Source organism: Onychomys torridus, chromosome 21, assembly GCF_903995425.1.
Source record: "Onychomys torridus chromosome 21, mOncTor1.1, whole genome shotgun sequence".
In the NCBI taxonomy this organism is placed as follows: domain Eukaryota; kingdom Metazoa; phylum Chordata; class Mammalia; order Rodentia; family Cricetidae; genus Onychomys; species Onychomys torridus.
This window is the reverse complement of record NC_050463.1, coordinates 5,441,414-5,467,185: the sequence shown is the minus strand read 5'-3', so window position 1 is coordinate 5,467,185 and position 25,772 is coordinate 5,441,414. Positions and strand designations below refer to the sequence as shown.

The 25,772-nt window shown below is 56.7% G+C and overlaps 1 protein-coding gene across 7 annotated transcripts in view; it reads right to left on the bottom strand.

Annotated features, from left to right (window-relative positions):
• Window positions 1-25,772, bottom strand: part of Kdm4b (lysine demethylase 4B) — a 91,331-nt gene that overhangs the window by 24,317 nt on the left and 41,242 nt on the right. For all 7 annotated transcript variants that reach the window (XM_036171412.1, XM_036171411.1, XM_036171413.1 and 4 more), the window contains 3 exons: window positions 16,729-16,778; window positions 12,949-13,052; window positions 9,473-9,610 (listed from right to left, as the gene is read on the bottom strand). In XM_036171412.1, coding sequence (XP_036027305.1) covers window positions 9,473-9,610; window positions 12,949-13,052; window positions 16,729-16,778 — 292 coding nt within the window. The remainder of the gene's footprint in view (window positions 1-9,472; window positions 9,611-12,948; window positions 13,053-16,728; window positions 16,779-25,772) is intronic.

The following is a 25,772-nucleotide window of genomic DNA, read 5'->3' as shown; positions in this document are numbered from 1 at the left end:
CCCACCAGTGCGCTTCAGGCTCTCCCCTTGGTGGGCAGCCGTCACCTGGGCACCATACTGCCACAGATCTTCCCGGTGAGCCCAGCCAGTGATGGGACGAGGGGGCACTACACCTGCTGGGGATAAGCAAGCTCTCTGATGACACCTGACACTACCTGCGGGCCCAGACTCAGCTTCTGCACTCTGTACCTTGGTAACCAGAGCTCCGACACCGAGTCTTGGTTGACATCACACTCAGCTGAAAACAACAGCTGCCTCCCAGAAGCCTGCTCAGTAAAGTTTGCTAAGAACCTTCTGGAACCTGAGGCACAGGCACATCGCCTGGGCAGCCCCTCACTCACACATCGCTGCATGCCACACCTTCCGACAGGACAGTCTTGCAAGTGGCTAAGGGACACATCCCAGCAGACACACATCAGGCCCTCACAGAGCCAGGGCCAAGTCTTAGAGCCTTCATCTCCCATGGCTCTGGACAGCAGCAGCACGAGTGTCTGCGATGGTGGCCACGACCCGGACTGGAGCCACACCCCAGCCACTGGGCTCCACGCCGAGCATGAGAAAGCAGCCAGATTACCCTGCCGCTTGGCTGGGCCAGTGGCTTTCTGCTCTGGTGACCTCCCTGATGAGGGCTGGGAATGGGGAGGCCAGGGACATTCCCCAGCCACTGACCTGGACGAGCTGCCTGCTGAATCTGCCTCAGAATGGGGTGTGGGGATGACGGAGCAAAGACTCCCCTTGTGCCCCTCTTGAGGTTGCACTGGAGTCCTGAGCAGGAGTCCTGTCACAGACCTGTAGAAACGGCCTAAGCTGAGGTTCAGCTGAGACAGCTGTCCCTCATGCATGACAAGCTGGGGAGTTATGACAGGGCTCAGGTTACCATCAGTGTTCCCCAGTGTTCTCCTGCCCACGCTGTCATGCCTGGAATGATCAACACATCAGACAGCCCAATGTCTCCCGGGCCACTATGGTCCAGGGAGTGAGTGAACGGCATGGCTGCTGCTGCTCAGGGCCGTGCGACACGGCGTGCTGCTGGGGTGACTGCGTCTGCCCCCAAGTGAGTACAGGGGCTCTCAGTGCCTGCTGAGGACGTGACGTGGGTGTTAGGAGTACAGGTGGAGTCCCAGGTGGGTAACCAGAGGCCCGTCTAGTTGCCTCAGGATGCCCATAACAGTGCAGGTCTCAGGGCAGAGGCAATGTCCAAAACGACCGCAACCAAGCCTCACCCTGCATGCCATCTCCTTGCTTGGGTCTAGGGCAGGGAAGCATGGAAGGAACGACCTCTCACTCTCCAGGACCCCAAAGCTGACCGCAAGCCCACTGTCCTCTAAGTGTGGATACCTTGGTGCCTCATGCCAGCCCTGGGGACAGCACAGAAATTCCTTTTGGAACTCCTGCTGCTGGGGCCGTGAAAGAGGGGGATAGCTGTCCCCCAGGTCCTGGGACCCCCACTTCTGCCTCTTGTCCTTCTCTATCATCACCTGGAAGTAGTCCCAGCTGCCCACACTGCTGTTCTCAGCTCCACTCTGAGATGGTTCCTCTAGGAGCCTCCCTAACTGGCCAACAGGAAGTGGCCACTCCAGACAAAGGCGGGGCTTTTGTGAAGGACAACACATCTGAGGCATGGAGCTCTGACCCGTGCTTCCCAGGCCTGCTCTCCTGCCTACCTTACTTGGCAGCCTATCAAGGACTGTGAGCCACAGTAGTCTAGCTGGGTGCCCAAGAGGCTCAGCAGAACTCACAGGCAAAGAAGAACTGGAATGTGCAGTGTAGAAAGTGAACACAGACTGGCCCAAGGGGTCTCCAGGCACAGAGGTGGCTGTGTACACCAGAGGAATGCCCTGCCATGTGCTTCTCGGGAGGTGGACACCAAGCAAACCTGGAGTCAAGCTTGCAAAGCCAACCTGGACCAGCCTCCAATTCTGCATGCAGACTCCAAGGAGACCTGAGACCCCGCACCCCCGCACTCCCCCCCTCCCGCGCCAGTCTCGTCTTTGTGAACAAATGGCACCCCACAGCCACCACTCTGCACCCTACTGCAGTCACAGGGCCACTACCCAGCCTAGGATGACATCTGGTACCTTTCGGGCCTGTGTGATGGTCCAGAGCTTACTATGCCCACACGCAACACAAATACCTTCAAAATGCTGCTGCCCAGGAGCCCCCACCTGTGTTGACAGTGGCACCTTGCTTCCCCAGGTGGCCCTCACTCCTGGGGACTGGTACTCCTCAAAGCATACAGCCTGCTCCTGCCCTCGTCACCGCCGCTTTACACTGTTTGTAAATAGTGTCCTTGTTTTTCACACTGTCCGCTTCCCCACACAGGTTCTGGTAGAGACCCTCTGCCCACCTCACAGGTCCCTGTGGCCAGTGACATCATCAGAGACACTAAGGAGACTTGTCTTCCTAGGCTATCCGAGTCACGGCAGTGACACACTGGGGTGTGGCTGGCAAACACAGGGCATAATCAGCTTAGGGCCCACACTTCCCCTCGTGGCTGGACCAGGGCTCTGAACTTAGGTGAGTCTTGTTCCCTAGGATCAGCCCTGTGAAGGGACTGTATCTGCCTGCCAGGCATCTCCAGCACCTGAGGAGTGTGAAAGTGTCTCGTCTGTAGGGGGGTGCACACACACTTACTCCTGCCCCACCGAGGGCTTCTAAGCCCGTGGCTTCCAGCTCCTTCTGGGCTGTGTCAGGCATGGAGGTTCTGCTGCGCCCTCAGGGTTTCCACATCCTCACTCTATTCCCATTGCCAAAGCTGGGCTGGGTGTATAACAGCGAGACCACCTGGGCCCCCAGGATCCTCTATTGACTCTGAACTCTGGTTGGAGGCCGTTTTGTTCTGAGAGGCTGGGTTACATTAGAACTCACTCATGTACAACAGTGAGCCAGGGAAGGCAGTGGCTGGAGAGAGGATTAAAATGCGGCTCAATAAAACCACCAACCCGAATAGCATGTTACTGCAGGGACCCTCCTGCTTGCCAGTGTGGCAGCGACAACTCTCAGTCATGGTACAGGAACCAGGGCGGAACACTGAGCCTGCTGCCGGGTGGCTGGCTCCTGCTGGGGGTGAGGGGTAGCATCCCTAGAAAGCATGAGTCCTGAGGGGGACAGCAAAACTGTCTCCAGCTGATCACTATGGTCACGTGTAGCTGGGTATGTTCTGGTGTGACTGTCCCTACCCTCCCACCGAGGTGTGTACTGCATCCCCTCTGCGCAGACAACACAACCTTACGGGATCCCTGCCCACAGGCATCCTGTCCCTGCTGAGATTTCCAACATGGCCTCCAAACTCAGGACAAACCCAAACTTCTCAAGCAAGAAACGATGCCACGAGGCCCACCACCCCCACTTTCCCTGGGCCTCCAGGCAGAGGCTACACTGCCCACCCCTGCTGATCTGATGGAGACTGAGCCTCTGGTGCTTGGCTCAGGCCTGGTTTGTCAGTCCATAAGGGTGGACTTTGCCGAACCACGGCACCACGTCAGCTAGCTGTGGCTACATGCACCCTTTCTCAATGCCACAAGGGCTTCCTAGGTCAGAAACACCTTTTAAAAAATAACATAGCCCAGGCTGGCCTTGAACTTGGGGCGATCTTGCTGCCTCGGCCTCCTGAGTGTTGGGAGGCCAGGTGTGCACTGGTAGCCTAGCAGAGGAAGGCTGACTCGGTGAGTGTGAGGAGACACTTCTGCAGGTGCTCCAGCGCACTAAGGGTTAAGCACAGAGCTCTGGCTGTGGCCTGGCCCATTTCTGCCATGATTACCAGCACTGGGACAACATCCAGTTCATTAGGCAGCCACAGGGACCTGTGCACAGAATCATTAGGCGCCAGCTCAGTGCTGCCTGGTGGGGCCTGTGCCCGAGCAGACGCTGGAGTCACAACGCCCCACCTATGGCACTGGACCCATGACAACATTCACCTCACCCTCCTCTTGGCACGGGGGCCACTTGTCCTGGGTGGCATGGGGCCCCCCCGGGCACAGACAGTGAGCAGGGAGTGCTGGCTATTGATTCTTCCTTCTACTGGGTCCTTCCAGCTCTTGCCTTCTGCAAACCTCAGTGTGACCACAATAAGCCAAAAACCTCCAGGGCAGCCTAGAACATCCCAACATCCCTTGACATGGACACTCCTGGAGCCCCATTTTGTTCATGGGGAAATTAAGGTGCAAGGTGGCAATGTGGGAGTGTCCAGGGTCTGCATCCTCGATCTACTATGCACTCAACCTACTGAGTCACTGCCAGGGCTCAGGGGCCCATCAGCAGGCCCCTCCCCACCCAGGGCCCCAGTTGACACTTGGGATCACTGTGGCCATGAGGGCTGTGGGAGCTTATGACATAGGGTGCAAGGCTAAGATACCCCACAGAGGATGCCAAGACCATGTACAGTGCTAGGGAGCACATGCTAGGCCACCTTTCCAGATCCTTCCTCTCCCAATCATGGGCCAGCTGTAGGACCCTTGGTGCTCCCAGGGGCCTTCTGGGCACATATGTGCTTAGAGACATGGCCAGGACACAAATCAAGGGTCAGTGAGGCAGGGTAGCCGCAGCTAACCGTGCATCAGCATGGAAGATGCCATCACTGACAGCAGGGAGCATGGCCGTCTGTCCTCACCTGGTCATTAAGCTCAATGCTTCCTACCCAGTAACTGCGGCTACAGTCCACCACAAGGGCATGGTGACATGGCACTAAAAGGCCCCCTCCAGATTATGACCCCAACTCTGCAGAAGACCTCTCAACCCCATGTCTACTCCCTCAGGCGTGCCAGCATTCCCGGGAGGACTGGCATCGGCCACAGGGACTGTGGAGGGGACAAAGGCACCGAGTGGGCAGCTGCAGCCAGGCTCTTGACCACATCCCGTGTCTCATCGCAGTTAAATCCGGTGGGGTCACGACAAGTCCCTGATGAGAAGAGCCCCTACCCTGAAGTACGCGGCCAGGGCTGATGCCACAGCCAGAGAGGGGCGAGGAGATGCAAGGCTGTGCGGGTGGCGTCCCCTCCCTGGAGAACCCCTTTGATCTCCTGCTCCTGGCCTAGCAGTGGAGAGGTTGCTCCAGCCTGCCAGGGCTGGCAATGTGGGCAGGCAGACTGGGCCACAGGCCAGCACAGGTCACCAGGACTAGAGAACTCTAAGGAGGAGCGCTGACCTGGAGCACCCCAGAGGCTCACCCTCCGACACACACACACACACACACACCCACGCACGCACGCACGCACGCACGTCTGTTGAACAGACTGAGAACCTGGAGGGCACGCTGGACATGGTTCCTGCTGTGCAGCACTGGCAAAGTTGCTTGGCCTCTCTGTTCTTGTCTGTCAGCCCAGAGTGAACATCCCATAGAGGGTGCTGGCTTCATGGGGCCAAGAATAGGCCCTTCCTACTGGGAGCACATGGAAATGCCTGCGACTTCAGGGGCACTCACGCCAGCCCCACCAGCGACTGGCAGCCTGCCCTAAGCTCATTCAAGGCCCTTGCTGTACACGTGGAAGGCAACGTGATCCAGCTGGGTTGCTAAACTTTCTGGATTCTCAGCTTTGTTTCATTTTTGCTTCTGAGACAGTGTCATGCTCTGTAGCTCAGGCTGTGACCAAGCTCCTGCCTTAGCTTGCTGGGTGCTGGGACTCCATGCATGTACTAGGCAAAGCTCAGAAACTTCTCTGTAAGGACGATGCTACCAAGGCAGGAGAAGAAACCATGATGGGTCTACACCCGACACAGGCCTGTGAGGTTTCATATAAGCCTCTCATGTAGCCCAGGCTGGCCTCAAACTCACTATGTAACCCAAGACAGCCTTGAACTCCTCATACTCCGAGGACTGGGTGGCAGGTGTGCCCCACACCTGCTCTCTGGTGCTGGGACAGAATCAGGGCCTTGTGTGAGGCAGGTGAGTCTCTGCCCCATGACACGTGGAGCATCCGGTTGACTTTTGACCCTCACCTCAAAACCAAACCAACAAACCCACTGCCAACAGCTGGCGCCACACACAGTGCAGCAGAGGCTCTGCAGAGGTGCCCACCGAGACCAAGGCCACGCCCAACAGCCCTGCTGTGACCATGAAGGAAAGCCACAAGAAGACTAAGGCAGAGAGAAGCTGGCATGCGCTTTTCAGCTGACCCCATCTCTCCACAGAGCCAGTTCCTACCAAATTTAGATAAGGAGCCCTGCCCTGTCCCACCCAGAAGCAGGAGCTGAGGTTCATGGCTGATCACCTGTTACCCCCCCCCCCCCCGACAGGATTTCTCTGTGTAGCTTTGGAGCCTGTCCTGGACTAGGCTGGCCTCGAACTCACAGAGATCCGCCTTCCTCTGCCTCCCAAGTCCTGGGATTACAGGCGTGCACCACCACCACCCGGCCAACCTGCTCTTTAAGTCAGACACTGGTCACCTCTCCACAGCACTAAAGTTGTACGTGTCCCATGGAAGAACTCATTTGATGGATGTACAGTAGTCCCTGAGCACGTGTGACGTCTTCTGGGGAGGCCTTGGCCATTCCTGTTTGTGAGATCATACCTCCCCTGTCCCAAGACAGAAGTGGCCAAGGCCAAAGGTGAGAGGAAGCATGACTTGTGAGATGGCCTTTGCAAAGGATTCATGATTACTGCAGCTGACCCAAGGCCTCTGGGGTCTGTGCCCCAAATCCTCCAATACCAGGCTCCTCCCCTGTCCTCAGGATACACTTGAGCCTTCTACAAAGTCTCAGCTCACATGTGCACAATCTAGAATATTGTTCACTTGGGGAACATAGCTGTGCTTAGCCCACGAATAGCCTGTAGGCCTCCACCACGTCCACACAGGAGTGGTAGTCGGCCTCCACCAGTCCGCACAGGAGAGGTGGAGCTCAGGGATCTGGAGAAGCACCTGGGGCTGATTGGGAGATCTCCTAGGGCCACCAGTGTTGCGTCCAGCCACGGACACAGACTGGAGTCAGTGAACAACTCTAAAACATTCACAGACCTACAGGACCCTCAGTCATGCCTAGCCTCAGAACACACCATCACCCCATCAGGAAGCCCTGTCCCCTCCTCAGCCCTGGCACCCCCACTTCCACCTTCCCACCTTTGACTTCCCCAGTGTGGATGGTCTCCATCAGAGTCCACACCATGAGGCTTCTGCGTGACCGAGCGTGACCTGCTGAAAACTTCACGGGGCAATGGGCCAGAGGGTTGCTCCCCTCCTACACATGGCTTGCAGGGGTGTGCATGCTCTGCCCTCCCCTGCCCCACTGCCTTAGCACCTTTTTAACAGCCACACTTTCTGGTGTGCCTCAGCTGGCTGGAGGGGAGCAGACAGAGGTGTCCCCACCCCACTTTCTTGATGTCAGTGGTCCTTTTCCCGTGCCTCGCCCCTTCCGAAGGAGTCCTACACTGTCCTAGGGACCTTGGTGGCCTCCGTACTGACTGGTTCCTGTCCAGAGGCTAGCCTACAGCTCCAGTGTGAGCACTGTCTCCACTGGAGAGTTCAAGGGCTGCTGGCACAGCTCGCTGCCCAGTCTCTGGGCTAGGACCCTCAGTGCCCCTCTCATGAAGGGAGAGGCATGGGGATGTGCACAGTGCTAGGCAGAGTTGAAGTCTCAGTAACACAGCCAGCAAGCGCCTTCCTGGCAGACTCAGGGCTTGGCACTACAGGGAGGAGGGGAGTGGCTCCCATGCTGGTGGCTCCCGTGCCTCTGGGACACACAATGAAGCTCCAGTGCCTACCATGGCCCATGCATTCCCCTCTACACCCTCCAGCCATTAAAAATGCAAAGTGGTACCTGCTCTGCCCCGGGCAGAAGAGGAGGAAGGCAGCTTGCCTGCAGCTCCCCACTGCCACTGTGCATGTGTGAGGGCAGGTGAGGTCCCGGAGAACGGGGACAAGCCACAAAGTGCATGGAAGCTGGTGAGTGGGGAACGGGAATGACCACCATGTGGGAACAGCTGGGATGGAGGTGGCGGTGGACGGAGACAGGAGAGACAGGCACTTGCCTCCCCGGTGCCTTGGGACTCAGACCCTGTCTTGCCTTGCATGGCTTGGTACCCCTCACAGCCTCTATCCACACTGGCTGAGGAGCAGTAGTCCTGGTTCCCAGTCCCCACCATGAGACCCAAGAGTCCTCCTTACTGGTGGGCACTGACACACGAGGGCTGCCTTGGCAGCTGGGTGTACCTGGGAGGGTGTTGTGCCTGCCACCCTGCCCTGCCCCTGGCTGGTCTGTGGTGCCGCAGGCCACTTGTTCCCTAATTTCACGCTACGCTGCCTGACAATGTGAGCATGGCGCCAATGCGGACAGCTCTCTCCAAATGTTGCTTGTTTGTGAACACACGGCTGAGCCTGGAATTGCTTTCACTATCTGGGCAGTTCCTGTTATGACTGCGGCTGAGGCAGTCCCACAAGCACAGTCCCCGCCATCACAGCTCAATTTGCCACAGGTGCAGGTGATCTCAGCTGCCGCCCCACCAGCCCTGGCCATTCAAGGCGTCCAATCAATCAAAACAGGACACGGGTCCCAGTCCCCCCACTTAGTGTCTCACGAAGACTGAAGAGCGACCCTGGAGCAGCTCACCAGGTCCATGCCACGTTCTTAGCAAGCACCTGCCCAGAGCTCAGATCCACTGCCCCACCAGGCAGAGTGAGGCCAGCAAGCAGGGGAGATGATGGGGAGATGGGGAATGGCCCAGTGGGCGAAGCAGCTGCGAGCCTAACTTCTTGTCCTCAGACCCACATAAGGTCGGGTGTGCGAGTGCATGCCAGTGAGATGGGAGACCGAGAGGGCAGCCACGAAGCCCTGGCCAGGAGACCCTGCCTCACACAGGAAGATGGCAGGCAGTGGAGTACATGTGCACACATGTGCACAAGGAAAGCATCAACACAGATAAAAGCTGAATGACGGACGGCTCAGTCCTGGGCATGGCGCATCCTGTGGTCCTACCACTAGGGAGGGTGAGGCAGGACCAGGCCAGACCATGTTTGATGTCTCAAAATCCAAAACAAACTAATAAATAACTTGGCTCAACAACAAAGGCCAGATTGCCAGCGCATCACTGCCCACAGAAATGGTCCCTGCAGAGCACTAAGAAATGAAAAACCAAGCCAAGCAGTCATGGCGCACACCTTTAACCCAGCATGAGAGGCAGAGCAGGTGGATCTCTGAGTTCGAGGCCAGCCTGGTCTACAGAGTGAGTTCCCGGGCAGCTAGGGCTGCACAGAGAAACCCTGTCTCCAAAAAAACCAAACCAAACCAAAAAGGAGGAGGAGCAGGAGGAGGAAGAAAGGAAGGAAGGGAGGGAGGGAGGGAGGGAGGGAGGGAGGGAGGGAGGGAGGAAGGAAGGAAGGAAGGAAGGAAGGAAGGAAGGAAGGAAGGAAATGAAAAAGCCAAAGACCGGGTTCCTTGAAAAAGACCCCACAAACACCAGCCCCTTGAACATTGCCAGCAGCTGGGCTGCACCCACGTGAGTACAGGGCTGTTCCCACCCACCCACCAAACCCGCTGCACCTACCTGTGTGGCCACTTTGCCATAGTCAATCCAGCGTAGAGTGGCAAAGTTGGTGGACTCTGCGCAGTTGAAGCCGTGGTTGAAGCCCGCGTGGTAACCGTAGGGGAAAGTGATCATGAACTCCCCAGCTTCCTGTGTGATCTACGGAGAACAGTGATGGACTCAGTGGGCGAGGCTGGCTTGAGGGTGGCCCCCAGCTCAGGAACCTGTGGGACCCTGCCAGGCTTAGAGAGTGTGGGTTTAGGGCTGGCGAAACGCTCAGTGCTAAAAGTGTTTGCTGCCTGCCTGCCAGGCCTGACAACCTGGGTTCAGTCTTCAGGTCTCACACTCATACCTGACTTCTATGGGTTATCCTCAGACCTCAGCATGCATGCTACAGCACTCACTCCCACAAAATACATAAAGTTTTTTAACAAGAGAGAGCTGGGCATGGTGGTGCACACCTTTAAACCCCGCACTCAGGCAGGTAGATCTCCGTGAGTTCCAGGCTAGTCTGATCTACACAGTGAGACACCGCCTCAAACAGGCAACCACAGAGGAAAGCTGCTCCGGTGGACCATGTCAGTCATTCCAGCCCTTGGTGGCTGAGACAGGAAGGAGGGTCACCTAGTTTGAGACTAGGCTGGTCTACATGACAAGACCTGGTTTGAGTCCTGGCTACCAAAGAACGCAGGGCAAGCACCATGTTCCCCACTCTGCACTGTGGCCACCACGGCCTGGCCATCCCACCCAGCCCAAGAGACGTCATTCACCAGAGTGTAGCACCGGGCCACTGACTGCTACAGCCTCGCCCACCCTCTCTGAGGCCAGGCCACAGCATACGCAAGCAGCGCGTCCTCCTGTGCACAGGAGGGGCCCTACAGGACATCACTGATGCATATGGCTCTCCATGAGGCAGGTGTGGACAGCACTCTGGAACACCTGCCGACCTGCAGACCTCCGTCCCTGAGACAAGGCTGCATCACAGCGCAGGAGGGACAGAGGACAGACTCCTCAGAGGGACAGAGCCTCATCTGTGATGGGGAAACTGAGATTCCAGGAGGAAGAGGGAGTCTCTTGGAGGTTGCTGGGTCCTCACTGTCCACTGTGCAGGCAGGAAGGTGTGAAGAGCACAGATGTCTAGGATTCCGAATTTGACATGTGTCAACAAAGGAGGAAGATTCCAGAGCCCCAGGGAGGCCCTGCCACTCGGCCTGGCTCATCCTGCGACCCTGGTCACCCTGGCTTCTCGTCTCAAGCACACAGGAGATTCACTGGTTTCTGAGCCTCCACAGATGGCCTGGGTGAATGGCCCCACCCGGTCTGTCTGTCTGTCTGTCACAGTGGCTCACTGTGACATGGATCACATTGAGATGGTGTCAGGTGTCTTCTCTCTGAGCACTCCAAGTCACAATGATACTACTCTAACTCCTCGCCCCCAAGCCCTCACCCTGGGCGGCTGAGCTGTGTCCCCCAGAGGCCACCAAGTCCGCGTCATTGCATTCCTCTTGGCAACTCTGGGGAGAGAGTGGACACTACAGTGGGGGACTTACAGCACCAAGCACTCCTCAAAAAATCCATCAAAAGCAACACGGCCCAGAGCGTAGCCTGCCCTGGAGAGTGCACCAATATTTTTCTTTTCAAATAATTAACTGTGCCAATCAAGGGAAGTCAGCTACATTAAGTTATGTTTTAAAATTCCTGCCCAAGTGACAGCCACTCATGGCAGAATGAAGGATGGTAGACTATGACACAGGAGTGTCACTGGGTCCTGGCAGCCACAGCACCTCGGGGAATCTTAGCCACTTCATCGTGAGCTCTAAGTGGGCGAGGGGAAGAAAGGTCTGGAGAGAGCGGAGGTGGTACTGCTCACAGCCGGTCCTCTCCACGCTGGCCAGCATCCATGGTGCGCACATGTTGGGAGCTGTAACATTCTGCGTTGCAGCAGACCATACGCGCTGAGGCCAACAGTAAGGATGCAGGTATGGGCAGATACCACAGCCATGACAAAGTCCTGCTCAAGCAAGCGACAGAACCGGGCTCCTGTCACAGCCACTGTGTCCCGAAGCCCCGACCCCCTTCCCTGCCGTCAACAGAGCCCAGGGATAAATTAGCAGGCTTTAGATGATGGATGATTGTACAGCCGAGTCATGGGAGCCAGGGCCGGCGCCAGTCAGGGAGAAAGCTGGAGACGCTTCAGCAGGACAGATTACAGAAATACACACTCTTAATTATTAATGAGCTGGCTATTGATCAGTTTTTCCTTCTAAAAGTAAATACCACTGCAGACTCACAAGTGCAGTGTGAACCGCTCGTCTGAAGGGTGACAGGCATTCTGATGAGAGCACCAACAACTCTCGTGCAAGCGGACGCTCATCTCCCGCCTCTGCTCTGTCCTTAGGTCCCATCCCAAGACGGGGCAGCTACCTTCTGATGCCAGACAAGAGCCTTTACCCACAAGCCTTTAGGGCAGGTCAGGCCCCAGACACCCAAAACAGCAGTGTGGGGAGCATGGCTCTCAGTGTCAGCAGCCTCTGTGAGTCTGGAGGAAAGCCAGCTGCCTTGGGCTAGGCACCATATGTGCAATCCATGGAGCTGCCGAGACAGACACTGGCCCCGAGGGAAGGGACCAGACAGCCACTCTGTCCACAGGGTTCCCTCTGCATGAAGCACCAGCCTGGAGAACATTCCTAAGCTGGTTGCAGATACTTCTCACTTCTACAAGCGCTGCCACCTGACAATGGGATCTGTGCTTCTCAGAGCCAGAGCCGGGAGCAGCCTCCAGGCTGCACCAGCAGGAAGAACACAGCGGATGTTGCGGGTGCCTTGATTGAAATGTCAGGAGCAATTTCCAACATGCTGATGCTCTGTGTGAGCATGGAGCGAGGAGGTCTCATCACAGAACTCACTTCTAGGCTGACAAATTGCTCTTCAAAGAGACCTTCAGAAACAGCTGTCCTGAGGGCCCTCTCAACTCCCTGGTCCCCGAGCACACAGGCTTATACTCACTCCTCTGCTGACGCATGCCCAGTTGGGCTAGCCTTCCCTGCTGGGATATGTACCATATTGCCCAAAGAAACCTGAGGTCCTAGGTCTGTAAATTTGTCAGTGCAGGAGTAGGAAGCCCATTGCCAACTGTGCCCCCAACAGCTGCCACAGGGCTGGCTCACCCACCTCAGACATCCTCCTTTATAGCCTCTATGGCGGCACACTGAATGGACTCAGTCTCCCTGCTCAGGAACGCTGAGCCACTCTTTGCTAAGCAAGACGCCTGCACTCTGTGGCTAGCCACCCTGTAAGCAGCTAACACTAGATGTGGCCTGGGCAGTGAGGGACCTGCACTCGGGCACAGGGCTCTGTGTGGTTTGGAGACAGCGAAGACCCTGCCAAACCCACACTTGTCCCATGCCCTCCCCCACTTCCCCTGCAGAAGAACAAGAGGTCACCTGCCAAGACCAGTTGGTCACCATTCTAGAACCTTCTCTGGGGCCTGTACATACCCGGCTGAAGGGGATGCCATACTTCTTTAGGATGATGGGCGAGATGAGTGTCATCTTGTGCCTCAAGAAAGCATCACAGCCCTGTGAGCTCCCAGGGAAGAAGCCTGGGGTAGAGGAGAGCAGTGTTAGAATGGGTATCAGTGTGGGGAACAGGGGGTTGTTGGCCTCATCCTATGGAGTGGGCACTAAGCTGGGACCTCAGACAGGTCTCAGACCAGTGCCTCAGCCCCAGGCTGAGTGGAGTGGATCACAGCATGTCACTTCCCAGCACTGTGGAAGATAGAAGCAGCTGCCACTTACGTGACTGCCCAGCAGACACCTTTCCAGCAAACTCTTAGGAGCGTCTACCCTGTTCACCAGGACGCAGCATCCCAGGACCATATGGGTGGGCATGGCGAGCTCGCGGGATTTAGCTCCTCCCTGGAGGGTACTGGAAGCTCAGAGGAACAAGGCTAAGACTCAAGGTCACCACCAAAAGACAACACAGGTATAACAGTTGTGAGTGGCCTCCAGGTCCCAGCACCTCAGTAGCCCACAGAGGAGAAAGTTGAGGCCCCAGGACACAACTGACCTCAGGACAGGGAGCAGCCTATGTTCCCACTGGGGTCCCCTTCGCTTCCCTAGGAAGATGTTCCATTTGCCTCATAGCAGGGATGGCTGTGTCAAGGTTCAACCACGTCCTAGGATCCCACCATGGGTCCTGGCCTTGGGGCTCCTTGGGGTGAAATGCACAGTTCCCAGTGTGGAGGGAACATCCCTTCAGAAGCCAAGGGAAGGCTGGGGCTTACCCTTGTCAGAACCAAAATGGGCAGTATAGGAGGCAACCTAGGCAGGGCACACCCAGCCCCTAGAGAGCTGCTTACCACACTGGCCTGTGCACCCTCAGAGCATGCCTGCATGCCATCACCCTACCACAGCAAGGTCACAGAACTCTGCTGTGGGCAAAGCAGAGGGTGACGACAGAGCTGACCCACAGCCTCCGTCTGGGGAACTTCCCAGAACCCCACACAAACACGCACCCCAGCCTCCACAGTAGCACACCCCTGGTCGGTCTCTGCTTCAAGAGCACGTGTTCATGTGTGCGAGTGTGCATGCTCACAGATACGTGCACGGATGCATAGGGAGCAGGGCTTGGAGGCCCTGGCTGCTGGCAGGAGGCTGAGCTGGAAGAGCAGGCTCCAGAGGGGATGAGGACCGCATCCCCATCTTTCCTTCCTTGATACTAAAAGCGCCTTGGTTAAAATTATGACTGCCGCTGCCAGCCACACGTCCCCCTTTTAATGCACGGCTTAAGTGACTCTCATTAGGGCCCTAATAAAGGCTCGCATCTGAAGTGATTAGCGCCCCCACATTAGTGCTCTCCCGCGGGTGCTTCTCCCCGTAAGCCCATTTATGGCTCAGCTATTCATTTTCTGTGCTAACTGTGAGCCCACTCCACCCGGCTCTGCCGTGGGTGGCATCAGCGGCGCATGCCCAAAGAAGGTCTCAGGACTGCCAAGGCCAGAGCTGTGGGGGAGCTAGCTGCATGTGCCTCTTGTAGACACTGCTGTGTCATGCATCCTGCCTCCCTGTCCTGTCCCCACCCTCCCCTCCCCTGCGCAGACTGCGCAGTCCTTTCTCTGGTTCCAGACAGCTGCCCCACCCTGCTGGTTCTTTTCTTTAGGAGGCAGGGTCTCACTACGCTGCTCACAGAGATCCGCCTGGCTCTGCCTCCCAAGTGCTGGGACTAAAGGCATGCGCCACACCGCCCTACAGGCCAGATGTTTGAAGCAGCCACTCTGGAGCCTAGAACTGAAATTCTGCAGCTGGCTCTCCCTTCCAAAAGCTTCTGCACACACCTTCTGGGAAGGCAAGCTGCTACCTACATCTCCTGTTGGCACTGGAAATGGGGATGTGGCTACTGGGGTGGACAGAGGGCACCGAGATCCTGACCATTTATCATTCTGAGGTCAGCCTCACTGTCTCTAGAGGAGGCCACAGAGCAAGAAGCACCTGAGCCTGGCTCACTGGACCACCTCACATGCAGAGGAGATACTGTCATTGTCAGCAGGGCCAGGCAGAAACTGTGAGCAGAGGAACATACGTAGCATCAGCTCGCTCAGGACACTCCCCAGGACCTGTGGCATCACTTCCAGAGCCAGAAGAAACTCTGCAGTTGGCCCAAATGAAAGACCCTGAGCCGGGAGCATCCTAGATCACCCTGGGCCCAGTATCCTCATGGGCCCTCAGAGGGAGGCAGGGGTGGGGCAGAGACAGAGAACATGGGAGATGCTGTACTGATGGCACTGAACTAGGAAGAAGGGGTGGAGAGCTGAGGGACGTGGGCCTCTAGAATGGTGGGTTGCAGAACTCCTGTGCCATGCCTATGGACTCTAAACTGTGGAGGTGCCTTCTAGGCTGTTTACAACGACCAAGGTTGTGGTGCTTGGGCACAGTGGGGCTGGGAAGCAGTGGCCAGCACTGCCTTAGGGGCCCACTCAAGTCCACACTGTGAACACTACAGTAGGAGATATCTAGGGCTCCATCTGCAGCTGTGGGTTTCCAGGAGATGGGTCTTAAAGGACCCAGGTTAGCCTTCCTGAGGGGCTGCACAGCTGAGAATTTCCAGAAGCTCAGAGCTGCCACAGACCTGACTGCCCACCAAGGCCATCAGAAGGGCTATATGACTAGCTAGTCCATCTCGGTCCTGACAGCCCTGGCTAGCAGAAAATGACACCTGGGTCAGGGCTGCTCTGGGGATGACGGAGGACAGACAGACCTTTCAAGTAGCCAGGACTCACACCTCTCAATGTGTGTGTCTGAGGTTCCCACATACAGATTTACACCTGATGAAGGGAACAAGTGAGCTGGGCATGGTGGCACGGGCCTGTCACCCCAGCATTTGGGAGGCTGAGGCAGGAGGATTTTGAGTTCAAGGACCAGCCTGGGCTACAAAGAGAGTTCGAGACCAGCCTGGGCAACTTAGCAAAACTCTGTCTCAAAAAGCCAACAAAAAGCTGGGTAGTAGTGGTGCATGCCTATAATTCCAGCACTCAGGAGGCAAAGGCAGGTGGATCTCTGTGAGTTCAAGGCCAGCCTGGTCTACAGAGTGAGTTCCAGGGCAGTCAAGGCTATACAGTGAAACTATCTGGAAAAAAACAAAAACAAACAAAGCCAACAAAAGAAAAACCAATGTGGCTGGAAGCAGCTCAGTGGCAGCTCGAGGCCCTGGGTCCCATCCCGTACCAGGGCATGGTGGGAGGAAGGAACAGCTCAGTATGGTACACATGCTTGTCCCAGCATGCCCTAGATTGAGGCAGGAGGACGGAGAGTCCTCACCAGTCTGGGTAGGCATGGCCTGCGGTGAGCAGGGCTGTCAACAGGGCTTGCTGCACCCCCATCTGAGGGTGTCACTGCAGGAAGACTGAGCTGCACTCCCACGGACCTCAGAGAGCCAGGCAAGGCCATGCTGTCGCTCAGCCCCATGGACTAGGTGACTGTGATGTCTTTCCCTGCACTTAGGAGTCCTGGAGTCAGGAGATCAAGGTCACACGCCTCTCCCCTCCCCCACCAAACACATATAGTGTCTCTAGTCAGATCCCCTCTGCTCTCTGAGCCCTGACTGCTTAGTTCCCTTCTGACAGCCAGTACCCAAAGCTTTGCCATCACCCAGGGAGAGGGCCCTGAGGGGTGACTGCAGGGCTGTCGTGTGACCAGGAGACAGGCACAGTGAGATTCACCTGGATGGGCCACCTGCCTATCTCATCTTTGTCCCTGTCCCATTGGGGCTCAGATACCTACCTATGGCCAGGCGCTCCAGGCGCTTGCCGTGTTCCGGTGGGATGGCGTACCTATGAGAGAAGGGAGGCACATCAGAGCCCAGGACCTCTGGCCAGTGCAGTCCACACTCAGACAGCAGATAGGGCTGTCCACCACCAAACCGTAAGGCAGGGAGTCACACTGGCCAGACACAGGCTGTCACACTGGGGGAGCTCCTGGAGTGGAGCAGGAAGGCTGGGGTGTGGCTCGGCACCCTTCAGGGCTCAGACACAAGAGGATGCAGGAGCCAAGGCAGAGGAAGCCCAAAACAGCCCAGAACTGAGTTTTCCAATGAAATAAAAAGGTGGTGGGAGACTCAGCCACTGTCCTGTCACTGCATCTACAGAGGACACAATAAGGAATTTTCAGGTACTCCCAGAACTCTGTCTGAGGAAACCTGGGCATGCTCAGCTGCAGGGTTACTCCAGAATTTCCATGTCTGGACAAGCTGAGGTCACGCTTCTGTCCAGGTCCCTTATCTCTCATGCAGCAATGCTGAGTTCCTCACAGCTCAAAGCACTGTGATTCTGGGAGCCGTAGGGGTGGGGGCAGGCTTCTGGGAAGCCACCCGAGGCCTGGAAGGAACCAATTCCCAGCTCTGGCCGCAATGATGAATGCGGCATCCCCAGTCCACAGTGCCTTCCACTTAATTAGTGCCTGTAATTAGGAGTTGTAAAGATAAGATTAATTGAATCTGGCGGCTGCTGGAAGTTTAATACATTGGAACACGCCTGGCGTTATCAGGAAGTGCAGCCTGCAGGCCGCTAGCCAGGGGTGCAGAAGGGCGGCCCTGGGGAGACAAGCTTGTGGACAGGTGGCAGGGAGCAGCAGTACTGGGAGCCACTATGCTTCGCTACAGTCAGATGAGGCCACAAAAGCTGCCCAGCCGAAGGCCACCGCCAACAAACGCCTTGATCCCCAAGCTGAGGCCAGAGTGAGGGTCCGACCCTAAGCCTGGAAGAAGCTGCAGAAGTCAGGGCAGCCAGGCCCATCTTGAAGGACAGCTATGGGGGGCCACAGCCACGTGCAGAGTCAACCTTCCCATGGATCCTGTGGGGCTCCCAGAGTAAACCCTCAGTGGCTCCATACCCACACCCACAAGAACCACACCTATGCTTGGGCCAGCTCTGTGCTGGGGCATCACTGACACTCAGGCTTGGCTTTGCAAAGGGCAGTCTAGGCTGGGAACCATGCACCACCCTGCCAAGGATCAGGAGCCACCTCAGCACCATGACTCCATCTTGGAGCTACAGTACAAGCAAGTGCCCCCACCACAAGGTCCAACTCCCCACAGCATCAATATGCCATGCCCTAGCAGCTGTGCACCAGATAGCATCACATCTGCACAGTGGCAGCAGTCACTGTCACAGACTGATCCAGGCTCTCTTAGTGTCAGCTCTGGTCACTGCTTGCATATTGCCCACCTTGGCACCCCCACCTCTCTCCCACCTGTATCAATGTACACAAACATGCACACACATCCACATGCCCCATGTGTCTTACACCTGCTCCTCTAGGACTGACTGCCCTTGTCTCCACTAATAGCTGAGAAACCTATACCTGCCTGGACTAAGCCATCCTGAGGTGCTTCAGCACGGCAGAGAAGCTTCCAGCAGGCTGGGCTCTGTGGACACTGTGGGCTGCCCTGGGCTGTGTACTGGGTCCAGGAGGACTCTTCAGAGGCTACAAGGAGCCTTTGAGTTGGACACTAAGCAGGCCATTCAAAGCCCTAAGATTCTGAGGTTTAGCTGGCTCTTCCTAGGAGATGCATAGGTCAGAGACCTCATGTCAGGCAGGCTGCATCCTTCTGAACAGTTCCCATAGTCCCCTGGCACCTGCCTCCATGTTCTAAAGCCTTTGCTGTGCACAAAAAGTACTTCCAGGAGACCTGCAGCAGAGAACCCTGATCTGTGTCTCTAGCACGCGTTATGAACTTGGTTTCCCTGGCAACCGTACTAGGAGACTGCACTGGCCATCAGGAGACACCAGCTCTGTGCCTGCATATGGGGGGGCTATACTGAGGGACCCCTGGGAAACAGACTCAGGTACGAAGCAGAGAAGCAGAGCCTTCTGGGGGAGTGTGGGCTGCTCCAGCTGCAGCCCTAGAGGGTGTGCTGGCTGTGGCCACTCTCCCCCATTAGTTGTTCATGACACTATGCGAACAAGCCTGAGTAAGGGCAAGGGCGAGTTTGGACTGAAGGTTCTAGACGGAAGCAAGAGCTAGGGTGTCCAGGAAGGACAGGATAGCTGACCTGGCTCCTTACCTTTAAGGCAAGTCCTGCCTCCCCTAAACCTAAGCTGAACCCACAAACTCATGCCAGGGCACGAGCAGTGTGACTCAGCCCTGTCTGCACCCACCATGGCTGACTCTGGGAGTGACTGAGCCACGCGGAGAAAGTTGGTCTGGGGCACACTGGAGACACAGAAGCCCCAGGTGCCTCAACATGAGGCCAGGGGAGGGGCGTTATAAACTCTGTGCCAGGCTTACGCTGTTAAGTAGTGCTGAGCAGCCCCAGGCCAGCTGGGGGACACGCGGCACCTGGCCCTGAGAGTACAGTACAGGTTTCAAGTAAGTGGGGGGATCTCAAGGCCTCAGGGTGCCATGGGTCTCCAGCCCTGTGGGTGGAACTGAGCAGCTGAGCCCTGGTGCAATAGGGTAAAGAGGCCTCAGCGGACACACTGGTCTCCCTTCCTGCCCTACTGCCTGCCTCCCGCCCACGGAGGAGGCTACTATTAATAGTGCCATTTCCGCGGTGCTCTGTTTATCCCCCGGAAGGGCTGATGGATGTGAATAATTACCAGACTATAAAAGCCAGCGTATGCGCTGCTCTCCATCCCTCTAAATCATCAAACAAATAAAGCAAGAAACAGTGTTTCTGAATATAATTTTCCCCTCTAATGGCTCAGAATTGTTATCAAGAACAACGAGAATAAATAAGCAAAAGCCTCACCAGTTAAGAACTAAATGACTTGTCAGAAAGGGGCACAAGGCTGGTGGGGAGCAGGCTCGCACAGAGCCCTCACCAGGGTGACAGTGAGCCATGGCCACACGTCCCAGATGCTCTGATGTGCTCTAAGCCCTCTGGCCTTGGTGGCCTCTGTCTGGCTCCCACAGGCAAGGCACCTCACCAGGCCTTTAGCCCCACCTGAGCCCCAAGCTCCCAGGCCCTGCTGGGGAGCATCCTGCTCAGTCCTCACTGACGGCTCTGAGCTGGGGACAGGAGACCATCCTCCAGCTGAGCTCAGGGCTATGGCGACAACACTGAGGCTGCGTGCCAAGCGGCAGGCAATGGGGTGCCCTGTGCAGTGCCCGCAGCTAAGATGAGGGCAGTGACGCCACGGTGCCTGTGCAGCACCAGGCAGGACCTCCACACAACAGCAACAGGGACAGGGCACTCTCATTCCGCCAGAGGCCAGGCCACATGCCACACGAAGGCCCCTGGCACATACATGCACACACATATGCTCTCATCATACCCCTGGATGTTCTGTAGATTCCATGGCAGCGGCTCTCCAGAGCTCCAAGAGCTGACCTGTCATGGCCACCCTCAGACACAAAGCCCCCTGGGCTGAGAACAGGGCAGCCCCCGTTCTGGGGTTTGCCGGCCCAGCAGGATGGCTTTCCCTCCCCATGAGCCTGAAGCTGCCCAAGCCCCAAGGTGGACCTCTGCTTGCACTATGAGACTCAAAGGCCAAAGATAGTGGAGTCGTATCTGACGATCACGGATCGGACGATCACATCAAATCCCCCGCACACAGGACCTTAGGATGAGTGTGGTGTCACCCCTCAGGAGGGCTGTTTAAACATCTTGGCTCTGCACACAGAACCTCACATGGCCTGGGCCCATCACAGAAGCAAGCACCAGGTCACAGGCCTCCCTTTGGAAAAAGCTGCAGCCCTGGCCCCTGAAGACAGGCTGTGGCTGGGGAGAAATCCAGGGGTTAACAACCGGAATTAGGGGCCCTGGCAGAGTCCTTAGTGAAGGAGAAAGGAGGGACAAACAAAAACGACGCTGTCAACAGGGAGGGCCATGTCGGGTCCCAGGCCAGCCACAGCAGGGAATCGGCCGGAACACTGCTCCAGACAAAACCTGTACAAGACGTCAGGCCGGCCGAGCATGGTGAGGCACCTTTAATCCCAGCACTCAGGAAGCAGAGGGAGGTGGGTGTCTATGAGATCAAGGCCAGCCTGGGCTACAGAGTGAGGTCTCAGATGAAAGAGAGAGAGACCACTCCACATAAAAGCCTCAGACAGCCAGGAAGGGCAGGACTGTTCCTGGGCGCTCCTGCTGTAGTAAGGGCCACACTGAGGAAGTGGTCAGGCCACAGAGGGAGGTGGGTGAGCGGCCCGTCCCAGACAACCTCAGCAGCTCCACATGGGGCACCAGGCAAAGGGGCGGAGCAGGAATGAGACACAAGAGCAAAGGCCCGGAGCAGCCTCAGCACCCGTGCACTGCCCACAGCAGAAGGGCCTCCGAGAGCACGGGGCTGATCAAGGGGTAAACCCATGCTGCATGGAGTCCAAGGTCACCTGTCCTCTGTGTCCCTAGCAACAGGAATGCAGACAAGAGTGGAAGACAACCCTCCCCCCAGGGTCTTTGAGGCCTGTGGTCACACCAATGGCAAAAGTGAGAAAGGCTAACCCCCACCCTAGCCACAGCCAGGGACACCTGGAGAGCAAGTACAGGGGACATCTTGATGTGACTAAAGAGGTCACTGCAGCTGAGTCACAAAAGGAGGGACCCCATAGGTCAGAGTAAAACCTGGACAGGTATTCAAGGTACCCTTGAACTCAGGCATCTGGGCACCAAAGGCACACTGGCAAACCCACTGTCATCCACCCACTGCCCACCCTACAGAGAGGCCACGGAGGATCTGACACTGTCATCCACCCACTGCCCACCCTATAGAGAGGCCATGGAGGATCTGACACTGTCATCCACCCACTGCCCACCCTACAGAGAGGCCACGGAGGATCTGACACACAAGGGAAAGGCACATGGGGGCTGTAAGCAGCTCCATATGAGGACACAGGCTTCTGTGTACCCCAATTTGACCACTGCTGCAAAAAGGGGTTCAGTTCACCTGAGCTAAAAGGGGCTTCTAGCCAGGAACTGCCTGGCCTAGCTGGCACAAGCGAGGCTTGCCTGCACTGGGGAATCCCATCTCTCATCGCCTGCGTGGGTGGTACAGACAGAGACTGAGTGAAGGCAGCGGCAGCCAGAACCGGGAAGGCTGCTCCCAGGGTGGAGACTATTGAGCTGCTGGCTTTATCTCTAATGGATCATTTTCTGGGACAATAGGCGGTAGAATTTGGTGTCACACACCAGCAGTGTCAATGGCTTCTTGTAATGACATTTTTATTGAAACACACAGGGGATCAAGAGAGCTGGCTTGGAGAACACAGAGAACTGGAGACGGGGACCACCCACCCACAGGGAAGCTGGTGGTGTTGGGGCAACAGCATCTTGGTGGCTGGGGTGGGGATGGATGGATATCTGTGGCTGTCACAACTCCCTGGGGGCCTGGGAAGGAGGTGTGAGCACTGGCCCATTCATGTCCACCCATCTCAGTTAGCAGACGCTGCATGCTCAGCAGAGGTGTGGGACCCTACCCCAGCCCCATGATTTTTAGTGCATGACCAAGATCAACACCTACACAGCCACCTGTGGCCCTGAGCTGGATGGCACCTGCCCTGCACTGCCAAAAGTTTGGGACATGTTCACAGGAGACGGTCAGAGAGGCAGGTCCTGGTGATGGTGCAGAGCTGGCAAGGAGCCTGGTGCTGCAGGCATGGCATTTGGACTTGTGGCTGTGGACATGCAGAAGCTTCCAATTCCCGTGTTCCACCACCCTGGACCATGGCTTAAACAACCAGGAACTCACACAAATACACGAGCCTGGACTCCACAGTCCACGCATGAACCTGCAGCACTGGTCTCCCAAGCCAGTCACTTGCTTAAACACTGAAAACTGAGGATTAAGGAACCGGGGGTGGGGTGGGGGGTGCTGCTCAGGATGGAGAGGGGATACTCCTGGGACACTGTGGCTGGCAGGGTAGGCAGCATAGGCACCAGGCCCTCGGTCACTCAGGCCTCTCCAGGGTGAGCCAGTGCAGACCCAAACTGGGGACACTGTTAGTGGCCCATCAAAAGGACTCCTCTCCCACGGCTCCCACGGCTCCCACGGCTCCCACGGCTCCCACGGCACATCCAGATGTATGCCTGCCGGAGAAACCTTGCAACACTCCACTTGCTCCATGGGGCTCCAGGTTCCTGCACTAGAAGTGGCTGGAACACACAGGGGTCAACTCTTCCCCAGTCCTCCACTCTCAAAATCAGGGCAGGAAGGCACTGAGCAGGGCCATTAACCCCATCAGAAGCCAGGGATGTGGAAAGGGACACACTGTTCCTACCAGTGACTGACTTTTGAGCAGAGGCAAGGCAGGCACTCTAACTCAAGCAGTGGTTGCTGTGGAAACCCACTGCTGGGGGGGCGGGGGAACAGGGCTCTTTCCACTGCAGACTCCTACTTCAGAGCCACCTTGGATGACCAGACAGACCTCCTGAGTGGCGGCCGATGACTAGGGACAAAGCTAGCCAGTTCCAGATAGACTGGGGCATTCCTATCACACAGACCCTGTGGTCTCCTGTACCTGAGGTTGTCATGTCACGGTACTAACCCTAAAGATGCTGAAACAATGTGGGGTCATCTGCTGCCACCAGACCCAACCAGAGACACTGGGGACGTGCTAGTAGTGCCCGCAGCCACTGGTGTCAAACAGGACATGACCACACTGTGAACATCTGTGGGTCCCAGAGCCTCCCACATACTAGGGAACCTTCCTCGAAGGCACTCTGCACTGTAGGGACTCCTCCTTCCTGACCCAACCTCATCTTCCAGCAGTGCACCAGTTCCCTGGGGTGGGGGGGGGCGCTAAGAGACCCAGAGTAGGTGACATCAGATCTAGAGGGGCCCAACTGCCTCGTGCTGGTGAGTATGCTGACATTTACACTGGACAACTCTGCAGGGCCCGGTGGAGGGCAGGCTGGAGCGAGGTTAAGGCTGCAGGCTTGCCCAGCGGCCAGCGCTGGCTGGCTGCCTACCACCAGTCCTATGCTACAGCTGGGCCTCCAGGTCTGGCCCACTAGTAGGGAAAGCAGCAGGGACAAAAGCCCTTCTGAGCTTTCTCAGAAGCAAGGACAGCGCTTCTGAGTGAGGCTCACAGCCAGGCAGTGTCCCTCCACCCACAGCAGGTGTGATGGTGGTGGGTCCTGTGCCATAGCCTCTGCAGGGCAGCCCAAGTCATCAGCAAACCCTGATACAGCCCTGAAAAGGGGAGCTCCCAGCAGGGAGGTGTACCGAGCACTGCTCCCCTGGCAGAGTCAACTCTCACGCACAGCTGGAGACAAGATTAGCCTGTTTGTACAAAGTTTGGAAGCGGCCCTCGCAGGCCATGCAGCCCAGGGACAGATGAACAGACCACAAGGATATAAAGGGGGGCAGCTCAACTCCTCAAAGCCAGGACGGCAGCACTAAGCACAGAGGACAGAGGCTGCTGCAGAGGGCCTAGTCCATAGCACACACGCGACAGTGCACATGCACACACGCCATGGCCCTGAAACAACCTGTCCTCTGTCCCACAGGAAGGGATGAGGGGGCTCCATGGCACATCTGGAGCCTACAAAAGTTGAGCAACTCAAAGCTAGAGAGATGGCCCAGCAGTTAAGAGCACTGGCTGTTCTAAAGAACCCAGGTTCGGGTTGGGGATTTAGCTCTGTGGTAGAGCACTTGCCTAGCAAGCGCAAGGCCCTGGGTTCGATCCTCAGCTGAAAAAAAAAAAAAAAAAACTATCTGAGAGCCCATTTTGCCGGGTGTTGGTGGTGCATGCCTTTAAGCCCAGCACTTGGGAGGCAGAGGCAAGCGGATCTCTGTGAGTTTGAGGCCAGCCTGGTCTACAAAGCTATATAGAGAAACCCTGCCTCGAAAAACAAAAACAAAACAAACAAAAAAACCCAGGTTCAATTCCCAGCACCCACATGGCAGCTCACTCCAGTTCCAGGGAATCTGATGCCCTCACATTGATATACATGGAGGCAAAACACCAATGCACACAAAGCACATAAATACATCAGTGAAAAAAAAAACCAAAACTGACCAACTCCTGGGGTGAGCCTGGCCTCCTCAGTGGACGGTCTCTCCAAGGTCAGGGCTGCTAGAGCAAGGGTGTTCCCATGCAGCATGGAGGCAGGGGCCTGCTGTAAGCCACCTGGAGAGCCTGAAGGGCCCATACACTCTGCTTCTGAGCCATGGAACCCCAGGCGAGTGCTCCATCTGTGATTCCTCTCCAGGAAGAAGGAAAGGAACTCAAGTCGGCCCAGCTGCCAGCCTGGCACAGAGCCGCTCTGCTCCTTCCTCTCTTGAATTCTCTGATAATTAAAACATTTCGTTTTACAGAGTTCATTTCACCTCAGAGCGCAGTGTGGGGAGTTGCCCTGTGGGGAGAGGACACCAGCAGACAACCTGAGCCACAACCTGAGCCAGACATCAGCAGGGCTGGCCTGTGATGAGGTGACCACAGAGCACACTATGCTCCACATCACCAAGGCCATTAAGCACAAGAGAAGTCAGACAACAGGCTGGCCCAGAGAAGCCTAGGACACTTTACAACTCTAGATGGAATCCAGGAGCCAGGGGACTGTGCAGGACACTGACAAATCTGCACAGGGCACAGTCTTCACTAGCCAAGAGCCACAGCAGACAGGGTCTATGGATGGCAAGAGTAAATCATGGGAAAGCTCAATGGTCAGCTCCTCGTCAACAGACCCACCCACCTGCACCATCAAAGGAGGGAGGGAGAGGAGCAGGGGCAGGGAGGAGGGGGCAGAGAGAGGGAAGAAGAGGAGCAGGGGCAGGGAGGAGGAAGAGGGTCAGGGAGGAGGAGGAGGGAATAGAGAAAGAAGGAGGAAGAGGAGCAGGGGCAGGGAGGAGGGGGCAGAGAGAGGGAGGAAGAAGAGCAGGGGCAG